Source organism: Oncorhynchus kisutch, unplaced genomic scaffold, assembly GCF_002021735.2.
Source record: "Oncorhynchus kisutch isolate 150728-3 unplaced genomic scaffold, Okis_V2 Okis03b-Okis08b_hom, whole genome shotgun sequence".
Lineage (NCBI taxonomy): Eukaryota > Metazoa > Chordata > Actinopteri > Salmoniformes > Salmonidae > Oncorhynchus > Oncorhynchus kisutch.
The window spans coordinates 7,748,421-7,775,466 of NW_022261980.1; the positions used below are offsets into that span (position 1 = coordinate 7,748,421).

The following is a 27,046-nucleotide window of genomic DNA, read 5'->3' on the forward strand; positions in this document are numbered from 1 at the left end:
ATAAAGGGAATAGGGTTCAATAGTAGTGCACTATAAAGGGAATAGGGTTCATTAGTAGTGCACTATAAAGGGAATAGGGTTCAATAGTAGTGCACTATAAAGGGAATAGGGTTCAATAGTAGTGCACTATAAAGGGAATAGGGTTCAATAGTAGTGCACTATAAAGGGAATAGGGTTCAATAGTAGTGCACTATAAAGGGAATAGGGTTCAATAGTAGTGCACTATAAAGGAAATAGGGTTCAATAGTTGTGCACTATAAAGGGAATAGGGTTCAATAGTAGTGCACTATAAAGGGAATAGGGTTCAATAGTAGTGCACTATAAGGGAATAGGGTTCAATAGTAGTGCACTATAAAGGGAATAGCGTTCAATAGTAGTGCACTATAAGGGAATTGGGTTCAATAGTAGTGCACTAGAAAGGAAATAGGGTTCAATAGTAGTGCACTATAAAGGGAATAGGGTTCAATAGTAGTGCACTATAAGGGAATAGGGTTCAATAGTAGTGCACTATAAAGGGAATAGGGTTCAAGAGTTGTGCACTCTAAAGGGAATAGGGTTCCATTTGAGACACAAGTTAATGTTGGCAGGTGTGTTCACTGCACCCCCAAGGACCATAAAGACAACAGCAGTGTTGACCCTGCCTGGATATTCATGTCTCTCTTTCCCCTGATCAACAGTCCCTGTCTCTGTTCAAGTCAGCCATGACAGTCTCCTCAGTAGGAACTGAAGCTGAATACATCTTCCGTTGTGCATTGATCACTTCTAAAAAGGCTGACAGATAATGGTGTTGGTTGGTTGATACAGTAAGTCTTGATCATAAAGGCAGATGGTGTTTTGAGATGGTCACACTTTCAACTAAGTTTGATTCATAAATCTTTCATGTTGCATAGTGTGTAAATACTGTACTAAAAACAACATGGCAGCATTAAATCATATATTACAGCAAGATGTTTTTTTATTCCTTTGAAGTTTGACTGACTACATCAAACACATTTCCTGCTTTCCCCATCACCCCTCTAGACACCCAAGCAGCTGCCACACACACACACACACACACACACAGCTCTTTTGGAGAAACACTGGGTTAATTAAGGAAACCATCTCCATTGCAGGCTCCTAATCTTTCCAACGAGACGTGTAGACATACATAAATCGCCTTGATGCCTTATACAGCTCGAAGCCAACAGTCAGCACTCAGCCAGGTTCTGAGAGATGGAAATAGGATGTTCAATATGATTCTCTTAGCACTGAATGATAAATCAGAGTAATCTGGAGACTGAAGCCTGACTTCTGAAAGGTGAATAAGAATTTGCTTGATGACCAACTGCTGGAGCTTTTCATGAATATTTTTCCAGTGGCTGGTTTCCCTCAGTGAGGATTGAGTGAATACTGAGTTATAAACTCAAAATAATAAGAAGTATAGGGTGTCTTGCCTGGCATGTAGGTTTTAATTTTATTTTAATTTAACAAGTCAGTTAAGAACAAATTCTTATTTTCAATGACGGTCTAGGAACAGTGGGTTAATTGCCTGTTCAGGGGCAGAACAACAGATTTGTACCTTGTCAGCTCGGGGATTTAAACTTGCAAACTTTCAGTTACTAGTCCAACGCTCTAACCACTAGGCTACCCTGCCGCCCCAAGCTAGATTGCCCCAAGCTGGGTTGATCCTAGCTATCCTAAATATATGCTTAATTTCCACACAAATCGACATCAATTAATATCATGATGTTTGTACTTTCATTTTAGAATTTGTCACAATGAGAACTCCTTAGATGACAACCCCACACCGCTAGTTACAGTTGTTGATTTAATAACCTATTTATGTTTAATGTCCAATAGTAGTAATCCACCCATCCATCCATCCATCCATCCATCCATCCATCCATCCATCCATCCATCCATCCATCCATCCATCCATCCATCCATCCATCCATCCACCCAACCATCCACCCACCCACCCACCCACCCACCCACCCAACCATCCACCCACCCACCCACCCATCCACCCACCCACCCATCCACCCACCCACCCACCCACCCATCCACCCACCCACCCACCAACCCACGTAGCTGACCCAGTGATATCTTCTCCCCAGAGTCTGCAGGCAGTAGGAAGACAAGCAGGGCCAAGGTGGAGATGAGAACACATGGGATGAGGAGGTTGAGGCCATAGTAGAGGGTACGTCTACGCATCACCACGGTAAAGGTTACGTCAGGGTAAGGCTCCTTACAACAGTCGTAGAAGCGCTCGTTTCTGCGCCCCGGCACCTCTGTATCATACACCAGGAAGACAACAATATAGGAAGTCAATTACAGTTTGAGGACTCAATTTGGGTTGTGATGATTTGCAGTAATGGATGTATTTTTTCCCCAGGCAAATGAATGGTGTTTCACAATAAGGAAACTTTTGTAAGTTAAAGGTGTTGGGAGTTTGACCCTGAATCAAATGGTCCTGTTAGTTTTCATCAGTTCCCCATCACAGTAATAGTGTCTGCCATTTTTTTTATAAGCAGTTCAACATGCAAGAAAAACTATATTCAGCACTGGGATGGCATTTCATTAGAACCCCTCTCTTGTAAACACATTAGTCAATTTGCCAGGGATTCCGTAGAAGCATTTCATTAGAACCCCTCTCTTGTAAACACATTAGTCAATTTGCCAGGGATTCCGTAGAAGCCAATATCACTAAAGATCTGTACTGCTGAGGAAAAGCCTTTAAAATGAATTCTCCTATTTTATTTAAATGTGATCAATCATACATACAGGATCTAGCTTTTATAGTTTGACCATCGAGTTTGAAAGTTAAACTCAACATTTAAAAAAATATAGTCTGGGTATATTTGTGAGTTATCCCAAACTTCCATGCTTGTTCAAAACAGTTATTGTAATCATTTGATGTAATATTGTAATTTAGAGACTTTTGTCCAAAACAGATACTGTAAGAAGAATAACGGTATATGGCCCATACAGGACTGGCAGCACAGTCTTCCAAACAACCTTGCCATCAGAACCCAGGTTTTGTGATGACAATATCTTGTCCAATACTGGCCAGCCACTAACTCTTACCGACTAGGTCCCACTCTCCGTTGGGGATGTAACCTGTGATATCTGCCTCGATCATCTGTAGGTCCAGAGACCAGCCCCCATAGGTCCAAGAGCCAAATTTCAGGTCACACCTCTGGAGATCAAAGGGAAACCAGCGCACATCGATGTAGCAGGTGCTCTTGAAGATGCCTGTGTTGGAACATGAAGAGGAGAGGGGAGAGAAACATGAGGAGAGAAAGAGAGGGGGATAAATGGGAGGGATGGAGAGAGAGAGAGAGAGAGAGAGAGAGAGGGAGAAACAAAAGTTAGAGCTAGAGAGATAAAGGGTATAAAGATATGAAAGACAAAGTCCTATACACCACAACAACTGTAAAGACAATCCTATACACCACAACAACAGTCCTATACACCACAACCACAGTAAAGACAATACTATACACCACAACAACAGTAAAGACAATCCTATACATCACAACAACAGTCCTATACACCACAACAACAGTGAAGACACCACAACAACAGTAAAGACAATCCTATACACCACAACAGTCCTATACACCACAACAACAGTCCTATACACCATATCAACAGTAAAGACAGTCCTATACACCACAACAACAGTAAAGACAGTACTATACACCACAACAACAGTAAAGACAATCCTATACACCACAACAGTCCTATACACCACAACAACAGTCCTATACACCACAACAGTCCTATACACCACAACAGTCCTATACACCACAACCACAGTAAAGACAGTCCTATACACCACAACAAAGGTAAAATAAGAATTAACAACAAGTGGGACACAATCATGAAGTGGAACGACATTTATTGGATATTTCAAACTTTTTTAACAAATCAAAAACTGAAAAATTGGGCGTGCAAAATTATTCAGCCCCCTTAAGTTAATACTTTGTAGCGCCACCTTTTGCTGCGATTACAGCTGTAAGTCGCTTGGGGTATGTCTCTATCAGTTTTGCACATCGAGAGACTGACATTTTTTCCCATTCCTCCTTGCAAAACAGCTCGAGCTCAGTGAGGTTGGATGGAGAGCATTTGTGAACAGCAGTTTTCAGTTCTTTCCACAGATTCTCGATTGGATTCAGGTCTGGACTTTGACTTGGCCATTCTAACACCTGGATATGTTTATTTTTGAACCATTCCATTGTAGATTTTGCTTTATGTTTTGGATGATTGTCTTGTTGGAAGACAAATCTCTGTCCCAGTCTCAGGTCTTTTGCAGACTCCATCAGGTTTTCTTCCAGAATGGTCCTGTATTTGGCTCCATCCATCTTCCCATCAATTTTAACCATCTTCCCTGTCCCTGCTGAAGAAAAGCAGGCCCAAACCATGATGCTGCCACCACCATGTTTGACAGTGGGGATGGTGTGTTCAGGGTGATGAGCTGTGTTGCTTTTACGCCAAACATAACGTTTTGCATTGTTGCCAAAAAGTAAAATTTTGGTTTCATCTGACCTGAGCACCTTCTTCCACATGTTTGGTGTGTCTCCCAGGTGGCTTGTGGCAAACTTTAAACGACACTTTTTATGGATATCTTTAAGAAATGGCTTTCTTCTTGCCACTCTTCCATAAAGGCCAGATTTGTGCAATATACGACTGATTGTTGTCCTATGGACAGAGTCTCCCACCTCAGCTGTAGATCTCTGCAGTTCATCCAGATTGATCATGGGCCTCTTGGCTGCATCTCTGATCAGTCTTCTCCTTGTATGAGCTGAAAGTTTAGAGGGACGGCCAGGTCTTGGTAGATTTGCAGTGGTCTGATACTCCTTCCATTTCAATACTATCGCTTGCACAGTGCTCCTTGGGATGTTTAAAGCTTGGGAAATCTTTTTGTATCCAAATCCGGCTTTAAACTTCTTCACAACAGTATCTCGGACCTGCCTGGTGTGTTCCTTGTTCTTCATGATGCTCTCTGCGCTTTTAACGGACCTCTGAGACTATCACAGTGCAGGTGCATTTATTCGGAGACTTGATTACACACAGGTGGATTGTATTTATCATCATTAGTCATTTAGGTCAACATTGGATCATTCAGAGATCCTCACTGAACTTCTGGAGAGAGTTTGCTGCACTGAAAGTAAAGGGGCTGAATAATTTTGCACGCCCAATTTTTCAGTTTTTGATTTGTTAAAAAAGTTTGAAATATCCAATAAATGTCGTTCCACTTCATAATTGTGTCCCACTTGTTGTTGATTCTTCACAAAAAAATACAGTTTTATATCTTCATGTTTGAAGCCTGAAATGTGGCAAAAGGTCGCAAAGTTCAAGGGGGTCGAATACTTTCGCAAGGCACTGTATATACCACAACAACAGTAAAGACAGTACTATACACCACAACAGTCATATACACCACAACAACAGTAAACAACAGTCCTATATACCACAACAACAGTCCTATACACCACAACAACAGTAAAGACAGTCCTATACACCACAACAACAGTCACATATACCACAACAACAGTAAAGACAGTCCCATACACCATAACAACAGTAAAGACACTCCTATGCACCACAACGACAGTAAATACAGTCCCATACACCACAACAACAGTAAAGGCAGTCCTATACACCACAACAACAGTAAAGACAGTCCATACACCACAACAACAGTAAAGACAGTCCTATACACCACAACAACAGTAAAGACAGTCCTATACACCACAACAGAGAACTCAAATCAGAGAAATAGGGATGAGTGCCCAGTAATCTATCATGAGAAAGACAGGCATAAAACATCTTCATCTTTATTGAAGAAAACTATTAGAGGATGAGAAAACAACTCTCTGGCGGGAGACAAAGGCCATAAAAGAGAAGGCAGTGCAAAATGGTTTTCCATTGACATGCAATGGAGACCGGCCCACGAAGACAAACGCCCCAAAATGTCATTTGGTTCTGAACACTGATCTTCTCTACACCGTTTCTGCCTGTCTCTTCACTCATACTGCTCAACCATTGTGGTCTTACCCGATGGCTTTCTTGTGCAGTAAAGCATTGATAAAGCTTTGTGCCATAATGGTTTGTCTGATTGAACAAGTGTTCATTTTGAAAAGTTAGGAAGCAATTTGTCCACAACGCCACTATCAATTCAGAGGAAATCTAGTAATGAGCTATTTCCAGCCATATATTTGGATGCTACAAAGACCCAGTGTTGTCTTACAGTAAGGGAAACGTAAGAGGGAACAGAACAGTAATCACCCACACTGACAGGTTGAGGACGTACTCACATGGTAAACTCACGTGTCTGTCAGTCTCTCTCTCTGTGTGTGTGTGTGTGTGTGTGTGTCCGAGGAGCGGAGTTGATAAGACAGTGTCATGGCTCTTTTGACGCTGTGTGTCTTGATAGTTCTGGTTCAGTAAGGGCTTGGTCAGACAGCACCTACTCTATAGTATATTAAGGGGCTTGGTCAGACAGCACCTACACTACAGTATATTAAGGGCTTGGTCAGACAGCACCTACTCTATAGTATATTAAGGGGCTTGGTCAGACAGCACCTACTCTATAGTATATTAAGGGGCTTGGTTAGACAGCACCTACACTACAGTATATTAAGGGTCTTGGGCAGACAGAACCTACACTCAGAGCCGGGCGGCCCTATATGTAACGAATGTCGTCGGGATAAGGAGAAGAGGACCAAGGTGCAGCGTGGTAAGTATTCATAATATGTTTAATAAATACGAACACTAGAACAAAAACAACAAACGAACAGTTCCGCAAGGTGCAATACACAAAACAGAAAACAACTACCCACAAACACAGGTGGGAACAGGCTACCTATGTATGGTTCTCAATCAGAGACAAAGATAGACAGCTGCTTCTGATTGGGAACCATACCAGGCCAAACACAGAAATACAAAACATAGAATGAAAAACATAGAATTCCCACCCCAACTCACCCCCTGACCAAACCAAAATAGAGACATGAAAAGGAACTAAGGTCAGAACGTGACAGTACCCCCCCCCCCAAAGGTGCGGACTCCGGACGCAAAACCTGAACCTATAGGGGAGGGTCTGGGTGGGCATTTCACTGCGGTGGTGGCTCTGGTGCGGGACATAGACCCCACTCCACCTTAGTCTTGGCCCACTTAGGTGGCGACCCTCGCCGCCGACCCCGAACTGGGGACTCTTACCGCGGGCCCCGAATAAAAGGGAGACTCTGGCGGCTCCGGACAGGGGGCAGACTCTGGCGGCTCCGGACAGGCGGGAGACTCTGGCGGCTCCGGACAGGCGGGAGACTCGGCGGCTCCGGACAGGCGGGAGACTCTGGCGGCTCTGGACAGGCGGGAGACTCTGACGGCGCCGGACAGGCGGGAGGCTCTGGCGTGGCTGACAGGCGAGCGGCTCCGGAGTGACGGGCGGCTCTGGCGGCTCCGGACTGACGGACGGCTCTGGCGGCTCCGGACTGACGGACGGCTCTGGCGGCTCCGGACTGACGGGCGGCTCTGGCAGCTCCGGACTGACGGGCGGTTCTGGCAGCTCCGGACTGACGGGTGGCTCTGGCAGCTCCAGACTGACAGGCGGCTCTGGCAGCTCCGGACAGACGGACGGCTCTGGCAGCTCAGGACAGACTTGGTTCTGGGAGCAGGCACAGGACTCACCAGGCTGGGGAGACATACAGGCGGCCTCTTCCTTGGCCGAGGCACCGGATGCACTGGGCCGTGGAGGTGCACTGGAGGTCTCGAGCAACGAGCCTGCACAACCTGTCTTTACTTGATCCCCCCTGTAGCCCGGCAAGTGCGGAGAGTTGGAACAGACTGCACTGGGCTGGGCTGGCGAACCGGGGACACCGTGCGTAGGGCTGGTGCCGTATAACCCGGGCCGAGGAGACGCACTGGAGACCAGATGCCCTGAGCCGGCATCATCCCTCCTGGCTCAATGCCCACTCTAGCCCGGACGATTCGAGGAGCTGCGATGTAGCGCACCGGGCTATGCGTGCGCACTGGGGACACTGTGCGCTTCACCACATAACACGGTGCCTGCCCGGTCACTCTCTCGCCATGGCAAGCACGGGGAGTTGGCTCAGGTCTCCTACCTGACTTCGCCAATCTCCCCGTGTGACCCCCCCAATACATTTTTGGGGCTGCCTTGCCAGCCGTGTTCCCTCAAATCGCTGGCTCCCTCTACCTGCTGCCTCCGCTCTCCTGGTTGCCTCCACCTGTTCCCATGCGAGGCGATCCCTTCCAGCTAGGATCTCCTCCCATGTGTAGGAACACTTCCCGTCCAGAATGTCCTCCCATGTCCATGAGTCCTTTCCACGCTGCTCCTAGTTACCACGCTGCTTGGTCCTTTTTTGGTGGGTAGTTCTGTAACGATTTTCGTTGGTGGAAGGAGAGGAGGACCAAAGTGCAGCGTGGTACGTATCCATAATACCTTTTAATCAAGAATGAATACAAAATACAAAAGAACAAGAGAATAAATGAAAACCGAAACAGTCCCGTATGGTGCAAACACTGAAACGGAAAATAACTACCCACAAACCATAGTGGGAAAACAGGCTTGAGCTCAGTATGGTTCTCAATCAGAGACAACGATTGACAGCTGCCTCTGATTGGGAACCATACAAGGCCAAACACATAGAACTACAAAACATAGAATGCCCACCCCAACTCACGCCCTGATTAACCTAAAACAGAGACATAAAAAAGGAACTAAGGTCAGGACGTGACAATGTAAGTGAATTGCAGGAACAGCAATCAGGTAAACATGTGTTCTCTCCTCTCCAAGTTTATCAGCAAATAACAGTAACGTTAAGTTGATGTGCTAGCTTGCAGCGCATCTCTCTATAGTCTGTCTGTCTTGCTAACCTAGCTGGGCAGTGCATCTCTCTCTAGTCTGTCTGTCTTGCTAACCTAGCTGGGCAGTGCATCTCTCTCTAGTCTGTCTGACTTGCTAACCTAGTTGGGCAGTGCATCTCTCTCTAGTCTGTCTGTCTTGCTAACCTAGCTGGGCAGTGCATCTCTCTCTAGTCTGTCTGTCTTGCTAACCTAGCTGGGCAGTGCATCTCTCTCTAGTCTGTCTGTCTTGCTAACCTAGCTGGGCAGTGCATCTCTCTCTAGTCTGTCTGTCTTGCTAAACTAGCTGGGCAGTGCATCTCTCTCTAGTCTGTCTGTCTTGCTAACCTAGCTGGGCAGTGCATCTCTCTCTAGTCTGTCTGTCTTGCTAACCTAGCTGGGCAGTGCATCTCTCTCTAGTCTGTGTGTCTTGCTAACCTAACTGGGCAGTGCATCTCTCTCTAGTCTGTCTGTCTTGCTAACCTAGCTGGGCAGTGCATCTCTTGTTCTGTCTGTGTCTTGCTTGCTTGCCAGCCACTTCCAGGGCTGTGTTCTGCTTTGTGCCTGACAAAAGTGAGAGTGAAATGCAACTATTTATTATGTTTGATAAACGCCAACGGGCAACGCTGTTTATAAACTGCAGCTCGGAAAAGATAACCGTGTCGCGCGTGAACATGAGTTCATAAGCGAGTGCACAAAATGAAACTTGCGCTTTCCAGCAGCAACCTCTGTGCTAACACTGACCCAGTACAGCCAGCTTCAGCAAATACTAACACAGACCCAGTACAGCTGGCTTCAGCAAGTACTAACACAGACCCAGTACAGCCAGCTTCAGCAAATACTAACACAGACCCAGTACAGCTGGCTTCAGCAAATATTAACACAGACCCAGTACAGCTGGCTTCAGCAAGTACTAACACAGACCCAGTACAGCCAGCTTCAGCAAATACTAACACAGACCCAGTACAGCCAGCTTCAGCAAGTACTAACACAGACCCAGTACAGCCAGCTTCAGCAAGTACTAACACAGACCCAGTACAGCCAGCTTCAGCAAATACTAACACAGACCCAGTACAGCTGGCTTCAGCAAATACTAACACAGACCCAGTACAGCTGGCTTCAGCAAGTACTAACACAGACCCAGTACAGCCAGCTTCAGCAAATACTAACACAGACCCAGTACAGCCAGCTTCAGCAAATACTAACACAGACTCAGTACAGCCAGCTTCAGCAAGTACTAACACAGACCCAGTACAGCCAGCTTCAGCAAGTACTAACACAGACCCAGTACAGCCAGCTTCAGCAAATACTATGACAGACCCAGTGGAGAGAACTTGATCTGCGCCTAAGTCGGGGACAGACTCTTGACCAGAGACAAATGACAGTTTTGGAGGCTGAAAGAAAGAGATTGCAGGATGTCCTTACATGTTAAATAAGTATCACCTAATCTCTGGCTGAAATAAACCTAGCATTCTCAGGGGTTCATCAGACAAACTCTTCCAACCAGATAATGGAAACTTCCTAAAATAGGCTGAATTTTTTTTTTGACCCCGTTATGGAAAATCATCTTAACAAAATTAAAGATGGAGAGACACATGCTCATTACCTTGGGAAGCGCACAAAGAATGAGATGATACAGACTGTGAGTGACAAGATTCTGGAAGCAATAGTGACTCAAGTAAGAGACTCAAAGTACATCTTCATTATCTTGGACTGTACACCTGACATTAGTCACCAGGAGCAAATATTCATTATTCTGAGAAGCGTGGCTTTAAAGGGAAAGCCAGAGATCAAGGATGACTTCCTCGGCTTTGTGAATGTTGAGGTTACAACAGGCTTGGATCTGTCCACTGTCATCTTAGATAAGCTGAACGAGCTCAAGATTCCATTTGAAGATTGCAGAGGGCGAGCTTATGATAATGAGACCAACAAGAAAGGCAAGCACCAAGGAGTAAAGCCAGACTGCAAAAAAACATCCCAGAGCCGTGTTCATCCCATGTGGAGCACATACTCTAAACCTTGTCATTGCAGATGCTGCCAAATCTTCAAAAGATGCAGTTGGGTTTTTGGGCATTAGTGAAAGAGCTTCACCTTCTTTTCAGCTGGCACAAAAAGATGGAGTGTTTTGAAGAAACACGTGAACATAACCGTGAAGTCTGATAGTGACAAGATGGGAGAGTAGGTTCCAAAGTGTTCATGCAATCAGGTATCAGGCTTCTGAGGTTCGGGAGGCATTACCGGAAGCCAGACAGACGATCAACGATCCTGTGGAGGCACGAGCACTTGCAGAGGAAGTTGGGTCCAACCGCTTTTTGATTTGCTGTGTCGTATGGTGTGAGATACTGACAATGACAAACAAGGTGAACAAGCTCCTCCAATCCCCCTCAATGCAGTTGGAGGTCACAGTAAATGTAATCTCAAAGGCAAAGGCCTCCCTCACTACATACTGGGAAACTGGATTCTCTGAGGCCCAGACAACAGCCAAATGCATTTGTGAAGAAATGAATGTGGAGGCTGTTTTGAAAGATGAGAGACTGGGAAACAGCAAGAGACATTTCAGCTATGAGGCTCCTGATGAACCAGGGACTGATGCACTGAAAAACCTTGATGTCAACTACTTCAACATTGTGGTTGAGTCTGCTGTGACATCCATGGATGAGAGATTTAAAACACAAATATGTGTTCGTGAAAACCAAATATGGAGTGCTGCTGAACTTCAGCACTGCCTCTCAGATGTCCAGTGAATCTTTAAAGGCTCACTGCATGGAAGTTGAAAACACTCTAAACTTCAGAGATGTCTGTGACATCAGTGGAATGGATCTGGCACATGAGATTCAGAATGTACCTGATCTGCCATCAGACAAGATGACTGACTGCCTTTGAGCTGCTTTCCTGTCTCTGTGAGAACAACCTTGAGGAACTCTATCCTAACCTTTTCAAAATGAAAGCTCATCAAAAGCTACCTGAGGTCTTTCATGTCACAGGAAAGTTTGAGTGGTCTGGCCATTATGAGTATAAATCATGACGTGGGGAATCACATGTCCTATGATGACATCGTTGATGATTTTGCCTCAAGAAAGTGCAGAAGAGGAATATTTTGATGGTAAGATTTTAATTAAAACATTAAAATGTTTACACACTTAACATTTAAGATTTTATAGCAGATGTGCATTTATGTAAATAACTGCGTAACTATGTGAGATAGTTTCTCAATTTCTTCCAGACAGACTGGTGCCCAGACAGACTGGTGCCCAGACAGACTGGTGCCCAGACAGACTGGTGCCCAGACAGACTGGTGCCCATGCTAATGCTGAAAATGCCCAGGCTGTAGAGGGAACCAAAGTTAATCACATAGCTGTATACAGTTGAAGTCGGAGGTTTACATACACCATAGCCAAATACATAAAAATTTTCACAATTCCTGACATTTAATCCTAGTAAAAATTCCCTATCTTAGGTCAGTTAGGATCACCATTTTGTTTTAAGAATGTGAAATATAAGAATCATAGTAGAGAGAAGGATTTATTTCAGCTTTTATTGCTTTCATCACATTCTCAGTGGGTCAGAAGTTTACATACACACAATTAGTATTTGGTAGCATTGTTTAACTTGGGTCAAACGTTTCAGGTAGCCTTCCACAAGCTTCCCACAATTAGTTGGGTGAATTTTGGCCAATTGCTTTAGATGGGCCAACTTTGGAAGTATGCTTGGGGTCATTGTCCATTTGGAAGACCTATTTGCGACCAAGCTTTAACTTCCAGACAGATGCTTCAGATGTTGCTTTAATATATCCACATAATTTTCCCTCCTCATGATACCACCTATTTTGTGAAGTGCACCAGTCCTTCCTGCAGCAAAGCACCCCCACAACATGATGCTGCCACCCCCGTGCTTCACAGTTGGGATGGTGTTCTTTGGCTTGCAAGCCTCCCTCTTTTTCCTCCAAACAAAACAATGGTGGTTTTGGAGCGGTGGCTTCTTCCTTGCTGAGCGGCCTTTCAGGTTATGTCGAAATAGGACTTGTTTTACTGTGGATATAGATGCTTTTAACCCTGTTTCCTCCAGCATCTTCACAAGGTCTTTTGCTGTTGTTCTGGGATTGATTTGTACTTTTCACACCAAAGTATGTTCATCTCTAGGAGACAGAATGCAGCTCCTTCCTGAGCGGTATGACGGCTGCGTGGTCCCATGGTGTTTATACTTGCGTACTTGTACTTGTTTGTACAGATGAACGTGGTACCTTCAGGCGTTTGGAAATTGCTCCCAAGTATGAACCAGACTTGTGGAGGTCTACAATTTTTTTCTGAGGTCTGATTTCTTTAGATTTTCCCATGATGTCAAGCAAAGAGGCACTGAGTTTGAAGGTAGGCCTTGAAATACATCCACAGGTACACCTCCAATTGACTCAAATTATGTAAAATAGCCTATCAGAAGCTTCTATAGCCATGACATAATTTTCTGGAAGTTTCCAAGCTGTTTAAAGACACAGTCAACTTAGTGTATGTAAACTTCTGACCCACTGGAATTGTGATACAGTGAATTATAAGTGAATTAATCTGTCTGTAAACAATTGTTGGAAAAATAACTTGTGTCATTGTTACGGCTTTCTAGTTGTGATGAAGGAGAGTCGGACCAAACTGCAGCGTGTCGATTGCGATCCATGTTTATTTAAACAAACGTAAACACGACTAAACACGAACACTACAAAAACATAAACGAAAACCGAAAACAGCCTATACTTGTGCAAACTAACAGAGAGTACACATAGGACAGATAGGACAATCACCCACGACAAACTCAAAGAATATGGCTGCCTAAATATGGTTCCCAATCAGAGACAACGATAAACACCTGCCTCTAATTGAGAACCACTCCAGACAGCCATAGACCTTGCTAGATAACCCACTACGCTACAATCCCAATACTAACACCAAAACCCCAAGACAAAACACACCCCAATACAAAAACCCCATGCCACACCCTGGCCTGACCAAATACATAAAGATAAACACAAAATATTTTGACCAGGGCGTGACAGTCATGCACAAAGTAGATGTCCTAACCGACTTGCCAAAACTATATTTTGTTACCAAAACATTTGGAGTGGTTGAAAAACGAGTTTTAATGACTACAACCTACGTGTATGTAAACCTCCGACTTCAACTGTAGGTTTTACTTGACTATTTGAGACATATAGCTGCAGCCAGAGCCTATAGGCTTATGTTTACATTGTATAGACAAAGCTAATTGTATAATATTGTGAGGACTGGACTAATTACCAGGCAGCAGAGCCAAAGCTCAGTGTTATATTTTGTTATTTTCTATATTTTCTATCATTTCTTATTTATGTTAATGTTAATATACACTTATCTTAAGATTCTATAGAAAATATTTTGTTAAATAAATATGGCTTGTTTATACCTCAGTCTGTTCTGTATAGGTCTACTTATTCTTAGACCGACAGATGGAGCAAACTGTTTTAAAGGAGGGAGGATTGTACTGGGAGCACTGAAGTGTCAGGTGGGACTGTGTGGCAATGGTAAATGGTTGACATGTTCTCTCGGGTCAGGTAGGAGGGCCCCTTAGCAGAATGTTGCTTAGGGCCCCAGGGAGGACAGGACCGGCTCTGCCTACACTACAGTATATTAAGGGATTGGTCAGACATTACTTACACTACAGTATCTTCTCACTTCCCAGACCTCTGACAAAAGCAGAGTGAACCAGCAGAGTGAACTCAATCCTATGCATGTTATTATACAGAATGAACAGAGCCAATCTCATTCCTACACATGTTATACAGAATGAACAGAGCCAATCTCATTCCTACGCATAGTATTCTACAGAATGAACAGAGCCAATCTCATTCCTGCGCATGTTATTATATAGAATGAACAGAGCTAATCTCTTTCCTACACATGTTATAAAGAATGAACAGAGCTAATCTCATTCCTACACATGTTATTATACAGAATGAACAGAGCCAATCTCATTCCTACGCATAGTATTCTACAGAATGAACAGAGCCAATCTCATTCCTACACATGTTATACAGAATGAACAGAGCCAATCTCATTCCTACGCATAGTATTCTACAGAATGAACAGAGCCAATGTTATAAAGAATGACAGAGCCAATCTCATTCCTGCGCATGTTATTATACAGAATGAACAGAGCCAATCTCATTCCTGCGCATGTTATTATACAGAATGAACAGAGCCAATCTCATTCCTACACATGTTATTATACAGAATGAACAGAGACAATCTCATTCCTACACATATTATTATACAGAATGAACAGAGCCAATCTCATTCCTGCGCATGTTATTATACAGAATGAACAGAGCCAATCTCATTCCTACGCATGTTATTATACAGAATGAACAGAGCCAATCTCATTCCTACACATAGTATTCTACAGAATGAACAGAGCCAATCTCATTCCTACACATAGTATTCTACAGAATGAACAGAGCCAATCTCATTCCTACACATGTTATTATACAGAATGAACAGAGCCAATCTCATTCCTACACATAGTATTCTACAGAATGAACAGAGCCAATCTATGAACCAAGCAGCACTGATGTGGAATTAAAATGTAGAATGCATTTTAAACACATCACAAATCAACATCAATGCAATGGAGGAAACACTCGATGGATACGAAGTAATTCAATGAATAAAACTAGTTTGTTAGGGAATCAGACTGTCAGCCAAAGTAAAACAGAAACTGAAAAATACTTGTAGTTATTGTGTTGTCAGAAGACGAAATAAGAATGACAGTGTTGAAGATTGTAGCAACTGAAAAAAATCTACTTCTCAGCCAACCACAGTTAAAAAGGTAGTTTAAAGGCCCAGTGCAGTCCAAAAACGTGAATTTCTACATTTAAAAAATATATATATTTCCAACACTATGAGGTTGGAATAATACTGTGAAATTATGAGAATGCCCAGAGTCTTTTTCAGAAGAGCTGTTTAAAAATACATTTCAGCCTGTTTGGTGTATGGAGTTATGGTGACATCACCAGGCAGTGAATGAGTTAATAGAACAATAAGAAAGAGAGTTCCAAACCTCTCTGCCAATAGCAGCTAGTTTTCAGTTGTCCCCTCCCCACTCAGACCACTACCAGACAGTCCTAACTGAATTCTTACTTGAGAAATCTTTGCCAAGAAGCCATTTTTGTTTCTTTTTGACCAGTTTAATTGAAAACTATCACAGTAAGTTACTTAATTGTTACCCAGAAATGATTTGATAGAGATAAAAACCTCTGAATCTGACCTTTAACATTGGGTTTTTACACCCACAGCTTCTTGGTAGAATGTTGCAATTCTATGAGATTTTACCACAGACTGTTCTCTTGATATCTTCAGGGACTATGGTTGTGTCTCGAATGGCACCCTATTCCCTACATGTGATGTAGGCTTAGTCAAAAGTAGTGCATGTGATCTACATAGGGAATATGTAGGGAATAGGGGGCTGTTTGGGACGCAACCATGATGACATACATCATGAATGACTGAAGGGAAGTTACAGGAGGATTGTCGGGTCTCTTGGGTGGGAGGAAAAGAAACGAGGACAAGCTAGAAAACTAACAAATAAATGTATTTAATCTGCAGTGAAGTGGGACTAAAACTGGAGTGGTCTTGTATTGGTTGGAATGAAAGACAGCATTCTAATGATCTTTCTTTCGTCTTCTTCTTTGTAATTCTTCTTACTATTATTATTCTGCACCAATTTCAGGCCCCCAGAAGTGTAGAAATAGACAGATAATAATAGGGCAACATTGAAGTAGTGTATTTTGGATAATATGAAGACATGTATTTCAAAGCAATATTTCTCAACTGACAGAATGGTGCTAAATCTGCTTAGTACGAATATCAAATATCTGAAAATATTAGATTGGGTTAAAGGGGTTTATTTCACTTACAGTATAAGTACTGTATAAAAATCCCACTCAACCAAAATCAATTGCATTTCTTTCTCACGTTGGGTTAAATGTTGATGTATGGTTTATTGTCATATCTGGACATATCTTTAAAAGCGGCAATCAGCAGTTGAAACGATAACAAAGCAAACCCCCTGCCACTGTTTCGCTAAAAAGCTGAGGGATGTGGGGCTAGAGAAATGCAACCACTCAAATTCATATACAGAGCTATAGATGCAACGAGTGACCAGCCATGATATCACAATTATAGTTGTAACCATGTTTCGAGGCTATAGAGTGTTTGTTACAAACATTGGAGTAAAACAAACATATATTTTGGGTTACAATGGGGTACGACAGTTGAACTAAGCTCATGGGGCATTTATAAGTTATATTCTTAAATAATCAATGGGTACATATATTTATTTCATCAGTCCAAACATGGATGTAGCTATTGCAGATTGCCCCATTTAAAGAAACAGATGGTCAATTGAACATAGTGGTAGACGCTTTCAGAATCATCTCATATCAAAGATGAAATTGGATTATGGTTCCGGGATGTTGGACGAAACAATAAAAAAAAGTGCTTGAAAGCCAAAACATCCTTCCTACCACGATATTGATCTAATTGACTGACTGTGCATTTGGCTTGTGCAGTGGAGGTCTAGTCCTAGCAAGACTAGCCTCACGCTGTGGCGTCATCTTCCCTGAAACCTGACATTAAATCAAGGTAACTGAAACGAGTAGAGTGAATCCAAAAATCATTCCTTACCCCAGGATACTTCAACGGGTCAATACATTTCTTCAAGCTGGGCTTAAGCGCGCTTGGTAGCACTTTCTTTCCAGGAGTAGAGTGAAGTTAATGGTTAAGGTTATGATTGGGGGAGTGGAAGCTGATCCTGGACATGTACAGTGGCTTGGGTACACTTTCTTTCCAGGAGTAGAGTGAGTTAATGGTTAAGGTTATGATTGGGGAGTGGAAGCTGATCCTGGACATGTACAGTGGCTTGGGTACACTTTCTTTCCAGGAGTAGAGTGAAGTTAATGGTTAAGGTTATGATTGGGGGAGTGGAAGCTGATCCTGGACATGTACAGTGGCTTGGGTACACTTTCTTTCCAGGAGTAGAGTGAAGTTAATGGTTAAGGTTATGAATTGGGGGAGTGGAAGCTGATCCTGGACATGTACAGTGGCTTGGGTACACTTTCTTTCCAGGAGTAGAGTGAAGTTAATGGTTAAGGTTATGATTGGGGGAGTGGAAGCTGATCCTGGACATGTACAGTGGCTTGGGTACACTTTCTTTCCAGGAGTAGAGTGAAGTTAATGGTTAAGGTTATGATTGGGGGGAGTGGAAGCTGATCCTGGACATGTACAGTGGCTTGGGTACACTTTCTTTCCAGGAGTAGAGTGAAGTTAATGGTTAAGGTTATGATTGGGGGAGTGGAAGCTGATCCTGGACATGTACAGTGGCTTGGTACACTTTCTTTCCAGGAGTAGAGTGAAGTTAATGGTTAAGGTTATGATTGGGGGAGTGGAAGCTGATCCTGGACATGTACAGTGGCTTGGGTACACAAAAACATCACAGACAAATCCATAAACATTGAAATGATGCTTGTTGTAATTACAAGCTCCATCTTTTTTCTCAGAGATGTTTGGGAAAAGTCCCATATAAATCAGTCTAAAATGTGTTTGAATCGAGAACTGCCAGACACAATGAAAAGTATACAGTATTTTTCCCAGCTTGATTTTGGTCAAATAAATCTAGTTTTGAACCAAACAGGAGTCAAATATTCAATCTTCCGACCTGTTATCAGACACGTTATCCATTGTGAAACTGGCCGCACGGCCAAGCTGAAGTCAGGTCACACCTAGGCCAGTATACACAGTCATAGTGTCTGTCAGCGACAAGGTTCCTTGGGATTTCTGTTACAGATGCATATCTTAATTTGATCTTCCTGTTGTCGCATGAATTTTACTGCAGAGCAAGAAATGCAGCAATGAAGTGTATTCAACGTTTAAAAAGCCTTGTATAATCTGAATCTACATAACATGTCACATTTCCTGTTGCTGAGGGAATATTGTTGTGTTGTGTGAAACTGCTGCCAGTTAAAATGCAGCATCTGTTGTTACACAACTGCGTACCTAATGACAAGATATTCTTTCCCATACCGGGAGTTGAACCCGGGCCACCTGGGTGAAAACCAGGAATCCTAACCGCTAGACCATATGGGAAGACACATACTTAAATACACATCACAGACAAATCTTTAAATGTTGACATTATGCCTGTTGGATTTCAAAGCTCCATCATTTTTCTCAGAGATGATGGGGAATGTCCAGATGAAATCCGTCTAAAATGTGTTTGAAGTGAGAACAGCCAGAAGCACTGAAAGGTATACAGTATCATTCCCAGCTTGATTTCAATCAATTAAATAAAGTATTGAGCCAGCCAGGAGTCGAACCTAGAATCTTCTGATCCGTAGTCAGACACGTTATCCATTGCGCCACTGGCCCACATCTAAGCTGAAGTCAGGTCACAGCTAGACCAGTGTACACAGTCATAGCGTCTGTCAACAACAAGGTTCCTTGGTTTTCTGTTTCAGATGCATATCTTAATTTGATCCTCCTGTTGTTCCATGAATTTTACTGCAGAGCAAGAAATGCAAACTTGAAGTGTATCAATGTTTAAAAAGTCTTGTAAATTATGAATCTACAAAACATGTCACATTTCCTGTTGCTTGGGGAATATTGTTGTGTTGTGTGATTCTGCTGCCATTTAAAATGTGGTATCTGTTCTTACACAAGTGCATCACAAATGACAAGATGTTCTTTCCCATACTGGGAGTTCAACCCGGGCGAAAACCAGGAATCCTAAACGCCAGACCATATGGGAAGACAGTTACTTAAAAAAACATCACAGACAAATCCATAAACATTGAAATGATGCTTGTTGTAATTACAAGCTCCATCTTTTTTCTCAGAGATGTTTGGGAAAAGTCCCATATAAAATCAGTCTAAAATGTGTTTGAATCGAGAACTGCCAGACACAATGAAAAGTATACAGTATTTTTCCCAGCTTGATTTTGGTCAAATAAATCTAGTTTTGAACCAAACAGGAGTCAAATATTCAATCTTCCGACCTGTTATCAGACACGTTATCCATTGTGAAACTGGCCGCACGGCCAAGCTGAAGTCAGGTCACACCTAGGCCAGTATACACAGTCATAGTGTCTGTCAGCGACAAGGTTCCTTGGGATTTCTGTTACAGATGCATATCTTAATTTGATCTTCCTGTTGTCGCATGAATTTTACTGCAGAGCAAGAAATGCAGCAATGAAGTGTATTCAACGTTTAAAAAGCCTTGTATAATCTGAATCTACATAACATGTCACATTTCCTGTTGCTGAGGGAATATTGTTGTGTTGTGTGAAACTGCTGCCAGTTAAAATGCAGCATCTGTTGTTACACAACTGCGTACCTAATGACAAGATATTCTTTCCCATACCGGGAGTTGAACCCGGGCCACCTGGGTGAAAACCAGGAATCCTAACCGCTAGACCATATGGGAAGACACATACTTAAAATACACATCACAGACAAATCTTTAAATGTTGACATTATGCCTGTTGGATTTCAAAGCTCCATCATTTTTCTCAGAGATGATGGGGAATGTCCAGATGAAATCCGTCTAAAATGTGTTTGAAGTGAGAACAGCCAGAAGCACTGAAAGGTATACAGTATCATTCCCAGCTTGATTTCAATCAATTAAATAAAGTATTGAGCCAGCCAGGAGTCGAACCTAGAATCTTCTGATCCGTAGTCAGACACGTTATCCATTGCGCCACTGGCCCCACATCTAAGCTGAAGTCAGGTCACAGCTAGACCAGTGTACACAGTCATAGCGTCTGTCAACAACAAGGTTCCTTGGTTTTCTGTTTCAGATGCATATCTTAATTTGATCCTCCTGTTGTTCCATGAATTTTACTGCAGAGCAAGAAATGCAAACTTGAAGTGTATCAATGTTTAAAAAGTCTTGTAAATTATGAATCTACAAAACATGTCACATTTCCTGTTGCTTGGGAATATTGTTGTGTTGTGTGATTCTGCTGCCATTTAAAATGTGGTATCTGTTCTTACACAAGTGCATCACAAATGACAAGATGTTCTTTCCCATACTGGGAGTTCAACCCGGGCGAAAACCAGGAATCCTAAACGCCAGACCATATGGGAAGACAGTTACTTAAAAAAAACATCACAGACAAATCCATAAACATTGAAATGATGCTTGTTGTAATTACAAGCTCCATCTTTTTTCTCAGAGATGTTTGGGAAAAGTCCCATATAAAATCAGTCTAAAATGTGTTTGAATCGAGAACTGCCAGACACAATGAAAAGTATACAGTATTTTTCCCAGCTTGATTTTGGTCAAATAAATCTAGTTTTGAACCAAACAGGAGTCAAATATTCAATCTTCCGACCTGTTATCAGACACGTTATCCATTGTGAAACTGGCCGCACGGCCAAGCTGAAGTCAGGTCACACCTAGGCCAGTATACACAGTCATAGTGTCTGTCAGCGACAAGGTTCCTTGGGATTTCTGTTACAGATGCATATCTTAATTTGATCTTCCTGTTGTCGCATGAATTTTACTGCAGAGCAAGAAATGCAGCAATGAAGTGTATTCAACGTTTAAAAAGCCTTGTATAATCTGAATCTACATAACATGTCACATTTCCTGTTGCTGAGGGAATATTGTTGTGTTGTGTGAAACTGCTGCCAGTTAAAATGCAGCATCTGTTGTTACACAACTGCGTACCTAATGACAAGATATTCTTTCCCATACCGGGAGTTGAACCCGGGCCACCTGGGTGAAAACCAGGAATCCTAACCGCTAGACCATATGGGAAGACACATACTTAAAATACACATCACAGACAAATCTTTAAATGTTGACATTATGCCTGTTGGATTTCAAAGCTCCATCATTTTTCTCAGAGATGATGGGGAATGTCCAGATGAAATCCGTCTAAAATGTGTTTGAAGTGAGAACAGCCAGAAGCACTGAAAGGTATACAGTATCATTCCCAGCTTGATTTCAATCAATTAAATAAAGTATTGAGCCAGCCAGGAGTCGAACCTAGAATCTTCTGATCCGTAGTCAGACACGTTATCCATTGCGCCACTGGCCCCACATCTAAGCTGAAGTCAGGTCACAGCTAGACCAGTGTACACAGTCATAGCGTCTGTCAACAACAAGGTTCCTTGGTTTTCTGTTTCAGATGCATATCTTTAATTTGATCCTCCTGTTGTTCCATGAATTTTACTGCAGAGCAAGAAATGCAAACTTGAAGTGTATCAATGTTTAAAAAGTCTTGTAAATTATGAATCTACAAAACATGTCACATTTCCTGTTGCTTGGGGAATATTGTTGTGTTGTGTGATTCTGCTGCCATTTAAAATGTGGTATCTGTTCTTACACAAGTGCATCACAAATGACGAGATGTTCTTTCCCATACTGGGAGTTCAACCCGGGCGAAAACCAGGAATCCTAAACGCCAGACCATATGGGAAGACAGTTACTTAAAAAAAACATCACAGACAAATCCATAAACATTGAAATGATGCTTGTTGTAATTACAAGCTCCATCTTTTTTCTCAGAGATGTTTGGGAAAAGTCCCATATAAAATCAGTCTAAAATGTGTTTGAATCGAGAACTGCCAGACACAATGAAAAGTATACAGTATTTTTCCCAGCTTGATTTTGGTCAAATAAATCTAGTTTTGAACCAAACAGGAGTCAAATATTCAATCTTCCGACCTGTTATCAGACACGTTATCCATTGTGAAACTGGCCGCACGGCCAAGCTGAAGTTAGGTCACACCTAGGCCAGTATACACAGTCATAGTGTCTGTCAGCGACAAGGTTCCTTGGGATTTCTGTTACAGATGCATATCTTAATTTGATCTTCCTGTTGTCGCATGAATTTTACTGCAGAGCAAGAAATGCAGCAATGAAGTGTATTCAACGTTTAAAAAGCCTTGTATAATCTGAATCTACATAACATGTCACATTTCCTGTTGCTGAGGGAATATTGTTGTGTTGTGTGAAACTGCTGCCAGTTAAAATGCAGCATCTGTTGTTACACAACTGCGTACCTAATGACAAGATATTCTTTCCCATACCGGGAGTTGAACCCGGGCCACCTGGGTGAAAACCAGGAATCCTAACCGCTAGACCATATGGGAAGACACATACTTAAAATACACATCACAGACAAATCTTTAAATGTTGACATTATGCCTGTTGGATTTCAAAGCTCCATCATTTTTCTCAGAGATGATGGGGAATGTCCAGATGAAATCCGTCTAAAATGTGTTTGAAGTGAGAACAGCCAGAAGCACTGAAAGGTATACAGTATCATTCCCAGCTTGATTTCAATCAATTAAATAAAGTATTGAGCCAGCCAGGAGTCGAACCTAGAATCTTCTGATCCGTAGTCAGACACGTTATCCATTGCGCCACTGGCCCCACATCTAAGCTGAAGTCAGGTCACAGCTAGACCAGTGTACACAGTCATAGCGTCTGTCAACAACAAGGTTCCTTGGTTTTCTGTTTCAGATGCATATCTTAATTTGATCCTCCTGTTGTTCCATGAATTTTACTGCAGAGCAAGAAATGCAAACTTGAAGTGTATCAATGTTTAAAAAGTCTTGTAAATTATGAATCTACAAAACATGTCACATTTCCTGTTGCTTGGGGAATATTGTTGTGTTGTGTGATTCTGCTGCCATTTAAAATGTGGTATCTGTTCTTACACAAGTGCATCACAAATGACAAGATGTTCTTTCCCATACTGGGAGTTCAACCCGGGCGAAAACCAGGAATCCTAAACGCCAGACCATATGGGAAGACAGTTACTTAAAAAACATCACAGACAAATCCATAAACATTGAAATGATGCTTGTTGTAATTACAAGCTCCATCTTTTTTCTCAGAGATGTTTGGGAAAAGTCCCATATAAAATCAGTCTAAAATGTGTTTGAATCGAGAACTGCCAGACACAATGAAAAGTATACAGTATTTTTCCCAGCTTGATTTTGGTCAAATAAATCTAGTTTTGAACCAAACAGGAGTCAAATATTCAATCTTCCGACCTGTTATCAGACACGTTATCCATTGTGAAACTGGCCGCACGGCCAAGCTGAAGTCAGGTCACACCTAGGCCAGTATACACAGTCATAGTGTCTGTCAGCGACAAGGTTCCTTGGGATTTCTGTTACAGATGCATATCTTAATTTGATCTTCCTGTTGTCGCATGAAATTTTACTGCAGAGCAAGAATGCAGCAATGAAGTGTATTCAACGTTTAAAAAGCCTTGTATAATCTGAATCTACATAACATGTCACATTTCCTGTTGCTGAGGGAATATTGTTGTGTTGTGGAAACTGCTGCCAGTTAAAATGCGCATCTGTTGTTTACACAACTGCGTACCTAATGAGCAAGATATTCTTTCCCTACCGGAGTTGAACCCAGGCCACCTGGGTTGAAAACCAGGAATCCTACCGTAGACCATATGGGAAGACACGATCCTTTAAATACACATCACAGACAAATCTTTAAATGTTGACATTATGCCTGTTGGATTTCAAAGCTTCCATATTTTTCTCAGAGATGAGGGGGAATGTCCAGATGAAATCCGTCTAAAATGTGTTTGAAGTGAGAACATCCAGAAGCACTGAAGGTATACAAGGATCATGGTCCCAGCTTGATTTCAAATCACATTAAATAAGGGTATTGGAGCCAGGTCCAGGAGTCGAACCTAGAATCTTCTGATCCGTAGTCAGACACGTTATCCATTGCGCCACTGGCCCACATCTAAGCTGAAGTCAGGTCACAGCTAGACCAGTGTACACAGTCATAGCGTCTGTCAACAACAAGGTTCCTTGGTTTTCTGTTTCAGATGCATATCTTAATTTGATCCTCCTGTTGTTCCATGAATTTTACTGCAGAGCAAGAAATGCAAACTTGAAGTGTATCAATGTTTAAAAAGTCTTGTAAATTATGAATCTACAAAACATGTCACATTTCCTGTTGCTTGGGGAATATTGTTGTGTTGTGTGATTCTGCTGCCATTTAAAATGTGGTATCTGTTCTTACACAAGTGCATCACAAATGACAAGATGTTCTTTCCCATACTGGGAGTTCAACCCGGGCGAAAACCAGGAATCCTAAACGCCAGACCATATGGGAAGACAGTTACTTAAAAAAAACATCACAGACAAATCCATAAACATTGAAATGATGCTTGTTGTAATTACAAGCTCCATCTTTTTTCTCAGAGATGTTTGGGAAAAGTCCCATATAAAATCAGTCTAAAATGTGTTTGAATCGAGAACTGCCAGACACAATGAAAAGTATACAGTATTTTTCCCAGCTTGATTTTGGTCAAATAAATCTAGTTTTGAACCAAACAGGAGTCAAATATTCAATCTTCCGACCTGTTATCAGACACGTTATCCATTGTGAAACTGGCCGCACGGCCAAGCTGAAGTCAGGTCACACCTAGGCCAGTATACACAGTCATAGTGTCTGTCAGCGACAAGGTTCCTTGGGATTTCTGTTACAGATGCATATCTTAATTTGATCTTCCTGTTGTCGCATGAATTTTACTGCAGAGCAAGAAATGCAGCAATGAAGTGTATTCAACGTTTAAAAAGCCTTGTATAATCTGAATCTACATAACATGTCACATTTCCTGTTGCTGAGGGAATATTGTTGTGTTGTGTGAAACTGCTGCCAGTTAAAATGCAGCATCTGTTGTTACACAACTGCGTACCTAATGACAAGATATTCTTTCCCATACCGGGAGTTGAACCCGGGCCACCTGGGTGAAAACCAGGAATCCTAACCGCTAGACCATATGGGAAGACACATACTTAAAATACACATCACAGACAAATCTTTAAATGTTGACATTATGCCTGTTGGATTTCAAAGCTCCATCATTTTTCTCAGAGATGATGGGGAATGTCCAGATGAAATCCGTCTAAAATGTGTTTGAAGTGAGAACAGCCAGAAGCACTGAAAGGTATACAGTATCATTCCCAGCTTGATTTCAATCAATTAAATAAAGTATTGAGCCAGCCAGGAGTCGAACCTAGAATCTTCTGATCCGTAGTCAGACACGTTATCCATTGCGCCACTGGCCCCACATCTAAGCTGAAGTCAGGTCACAGCTAGACCAGTGTACACAGTCATAGCGTCTGTCAACAACAAGGTTCCTTGGTTTTCTGTTTCAGATGCATATCTTAATTTGATCCTCCTGTTGTTCCATGAATTTTACTGCAGAGCAAGAAATGCAAACTTGAAGTGTATCAATGTTTAAAAAGTCTTGTAAATTATGAATCTACAAAACATGTCACATTTCCTGTTGCTTGGGGAATATTGTTGTGTTGTGTGATTCTGCTGCCATTTAAAATGTGGTATCTGTTCTTACACAAGTGCATCACAAATGACAAGATGTTCTTTCCCATACTGGGAGTTCAACCCGGGCGAAAACCAGGAATCCTAAACGCCAGACCATATGGGAAGACAGTTACTTAAAAAAAACATCAGACAAATCCATAAACATTGAAATGATGCTTGTTGTAATTACAAGCTCCATCTTTTTTCTCAGAGATGTTTGGGAAAAGTCCCATATAAAATCAGTCTAAAATGTGTTTGAATCGAGAACTGCCAGACACAATGAAAAGTATACAGTATTTTTCCCAGCTTGATTTTGGTCAAATAAATCTAGTTTTGAACCAAACAGGAGTCAAATATTCAATCTTCCGACCTGTTATCAGACACGTTATCCATTGTGAAACTGGCCGCACGGCCAAGCTGAAGTCAGGTCACACCTAGGCCAGTATACACAGTCATAGTGTCTGTCAGCGACAAGGTTCCTTGGGATTTCTGTTACAGATGCATATCTTAATTTGATCTTCCTGTTGTCGCATGAATTTTACTGCAGAGCAAGAAATGCAGCAATGAAGTGTATTCAACGTTTAAAAAGCCTTGTATAATCTGAATCTACATAACATGTCACATTTCCTGTTGCTGAGGGAATATTGTTGTGTTGTGTGAAACTGCTGCCAGTTAAAATGCAGCATCTGTTGTTACACAACTGCGTACCTAATGACAAGATATTCTTTCCCATACGGGAGTTGAACCGGGCACCTGGGTGAAAACCAGGAATCCTAACCGCTAGACCATATGGGAAGACACATACTTA

General features: G+C 42.2%; 1 protein-coding gene and 10 non-coding genes across 11 annotated transcripts in view; all 11 read right to left on the reverse strand.

Moving 5' to 3' along the window:
* LOC109876751 (neuronal acetylcholine receptor subunit alpha-7) overlaps positions 1-27,046 on the reverse strand; it is a 68,785-nt gene that overhangs the window by 6,830 nt on the left and 34,909 nt on the right. Inside the window, exons 6-7 of the mRNA XM_031812948.1 lie at positions 3,067-3,234; positions 2,076-2,270 (exon numbers count right to left, since the gene is read on the reverse strand). Of these exons, the coding sequence (XP_031668808.1) occupies positions 2,076-2,270; positions 3,067-3,234 (363 nt within the window). The remainder of the gene's footprint in view (positions 1-2,075; positions 2,271-3,066; positions 3,235-27,046) is intronic.
* Positions 18,933-19,004, reverse strand: trnae-uuc (transfer RNA glutamic acid (anticodon UUC)). Its single transcript has one exon. It is a non-coding gene; the product is annotated as a tRNA-Glu (tRNA).
* On the reverse strand, positions 19,214-19,286 carry trnar-acg (transfer RNA arginine (anticodon ACG)). The gene has a single exon. It is a non-coding gene; the product is annotated as a tRNA-Arg (tRNA).
* trnae-uuc (transfer RNA glutamic acid (anticodon UUC)) lies at positions 20,269-20,340 on the reverse strand. Its single transcript has one exon. It is a non-coding gene; the product is annotated as a tRNA-Glu (tRNA).
* trnar-acg (transfer RNA arginine (anticodon ACG)) lies at positions 20,551-20,623 on the reverse strand. Its single transcript has one exon. It is a non-coding gene; the product is annotated as a tRNA-Arg (tRNA).
* Positions 21,607-21,678, reverse strand: trnae-uuc (transfer RNA glutamic acid (anticodon UUC)). The gene has a single exon. It is a non-coding gene; the product is annotated as a tRNA-Glu (tRNA).
* Positions 21,889-21,961, reverse strand: trnar-acg (transfer RNA arginine (anticodon ACG)). Its single transcript has one exon. It is a non-coding gene; the product is annotated as a tRNA-Arg (tRNA).
* Positions 22,947-23,018, reverse strand: trnae-uuc (transfer RNA glutamic acid (anticodon UUC)). Its single transcript has one exon. It is a non-coding gene; the product is annotated as a tRNA-Glu (tRNA).
* Positions 23,229-23,301, reverse strand: trnar-acg (transfer RNA arginine (anticodon ACG)). Its single transcript has one exon. It is a non-coding gene; the product is annotated as a tRNA-Arg (tRNA).
* Positions 25,628-25,699, reverse strand: trnae-uuc (transfer RNA glutamic acid (anticodon UUC)). Its single transcript has one exon. It is a non-coding gene; the product is annotated as a tRNA-Glu (tRNA).
* On the reverse strand, positions 25,910-25,982 carry trnar-acg (transfer RNA arginine (anticodon ACG)). The gene has a single exon. It is a non-coding gene; the product is annotated as a tRNA-Arg (tRNA).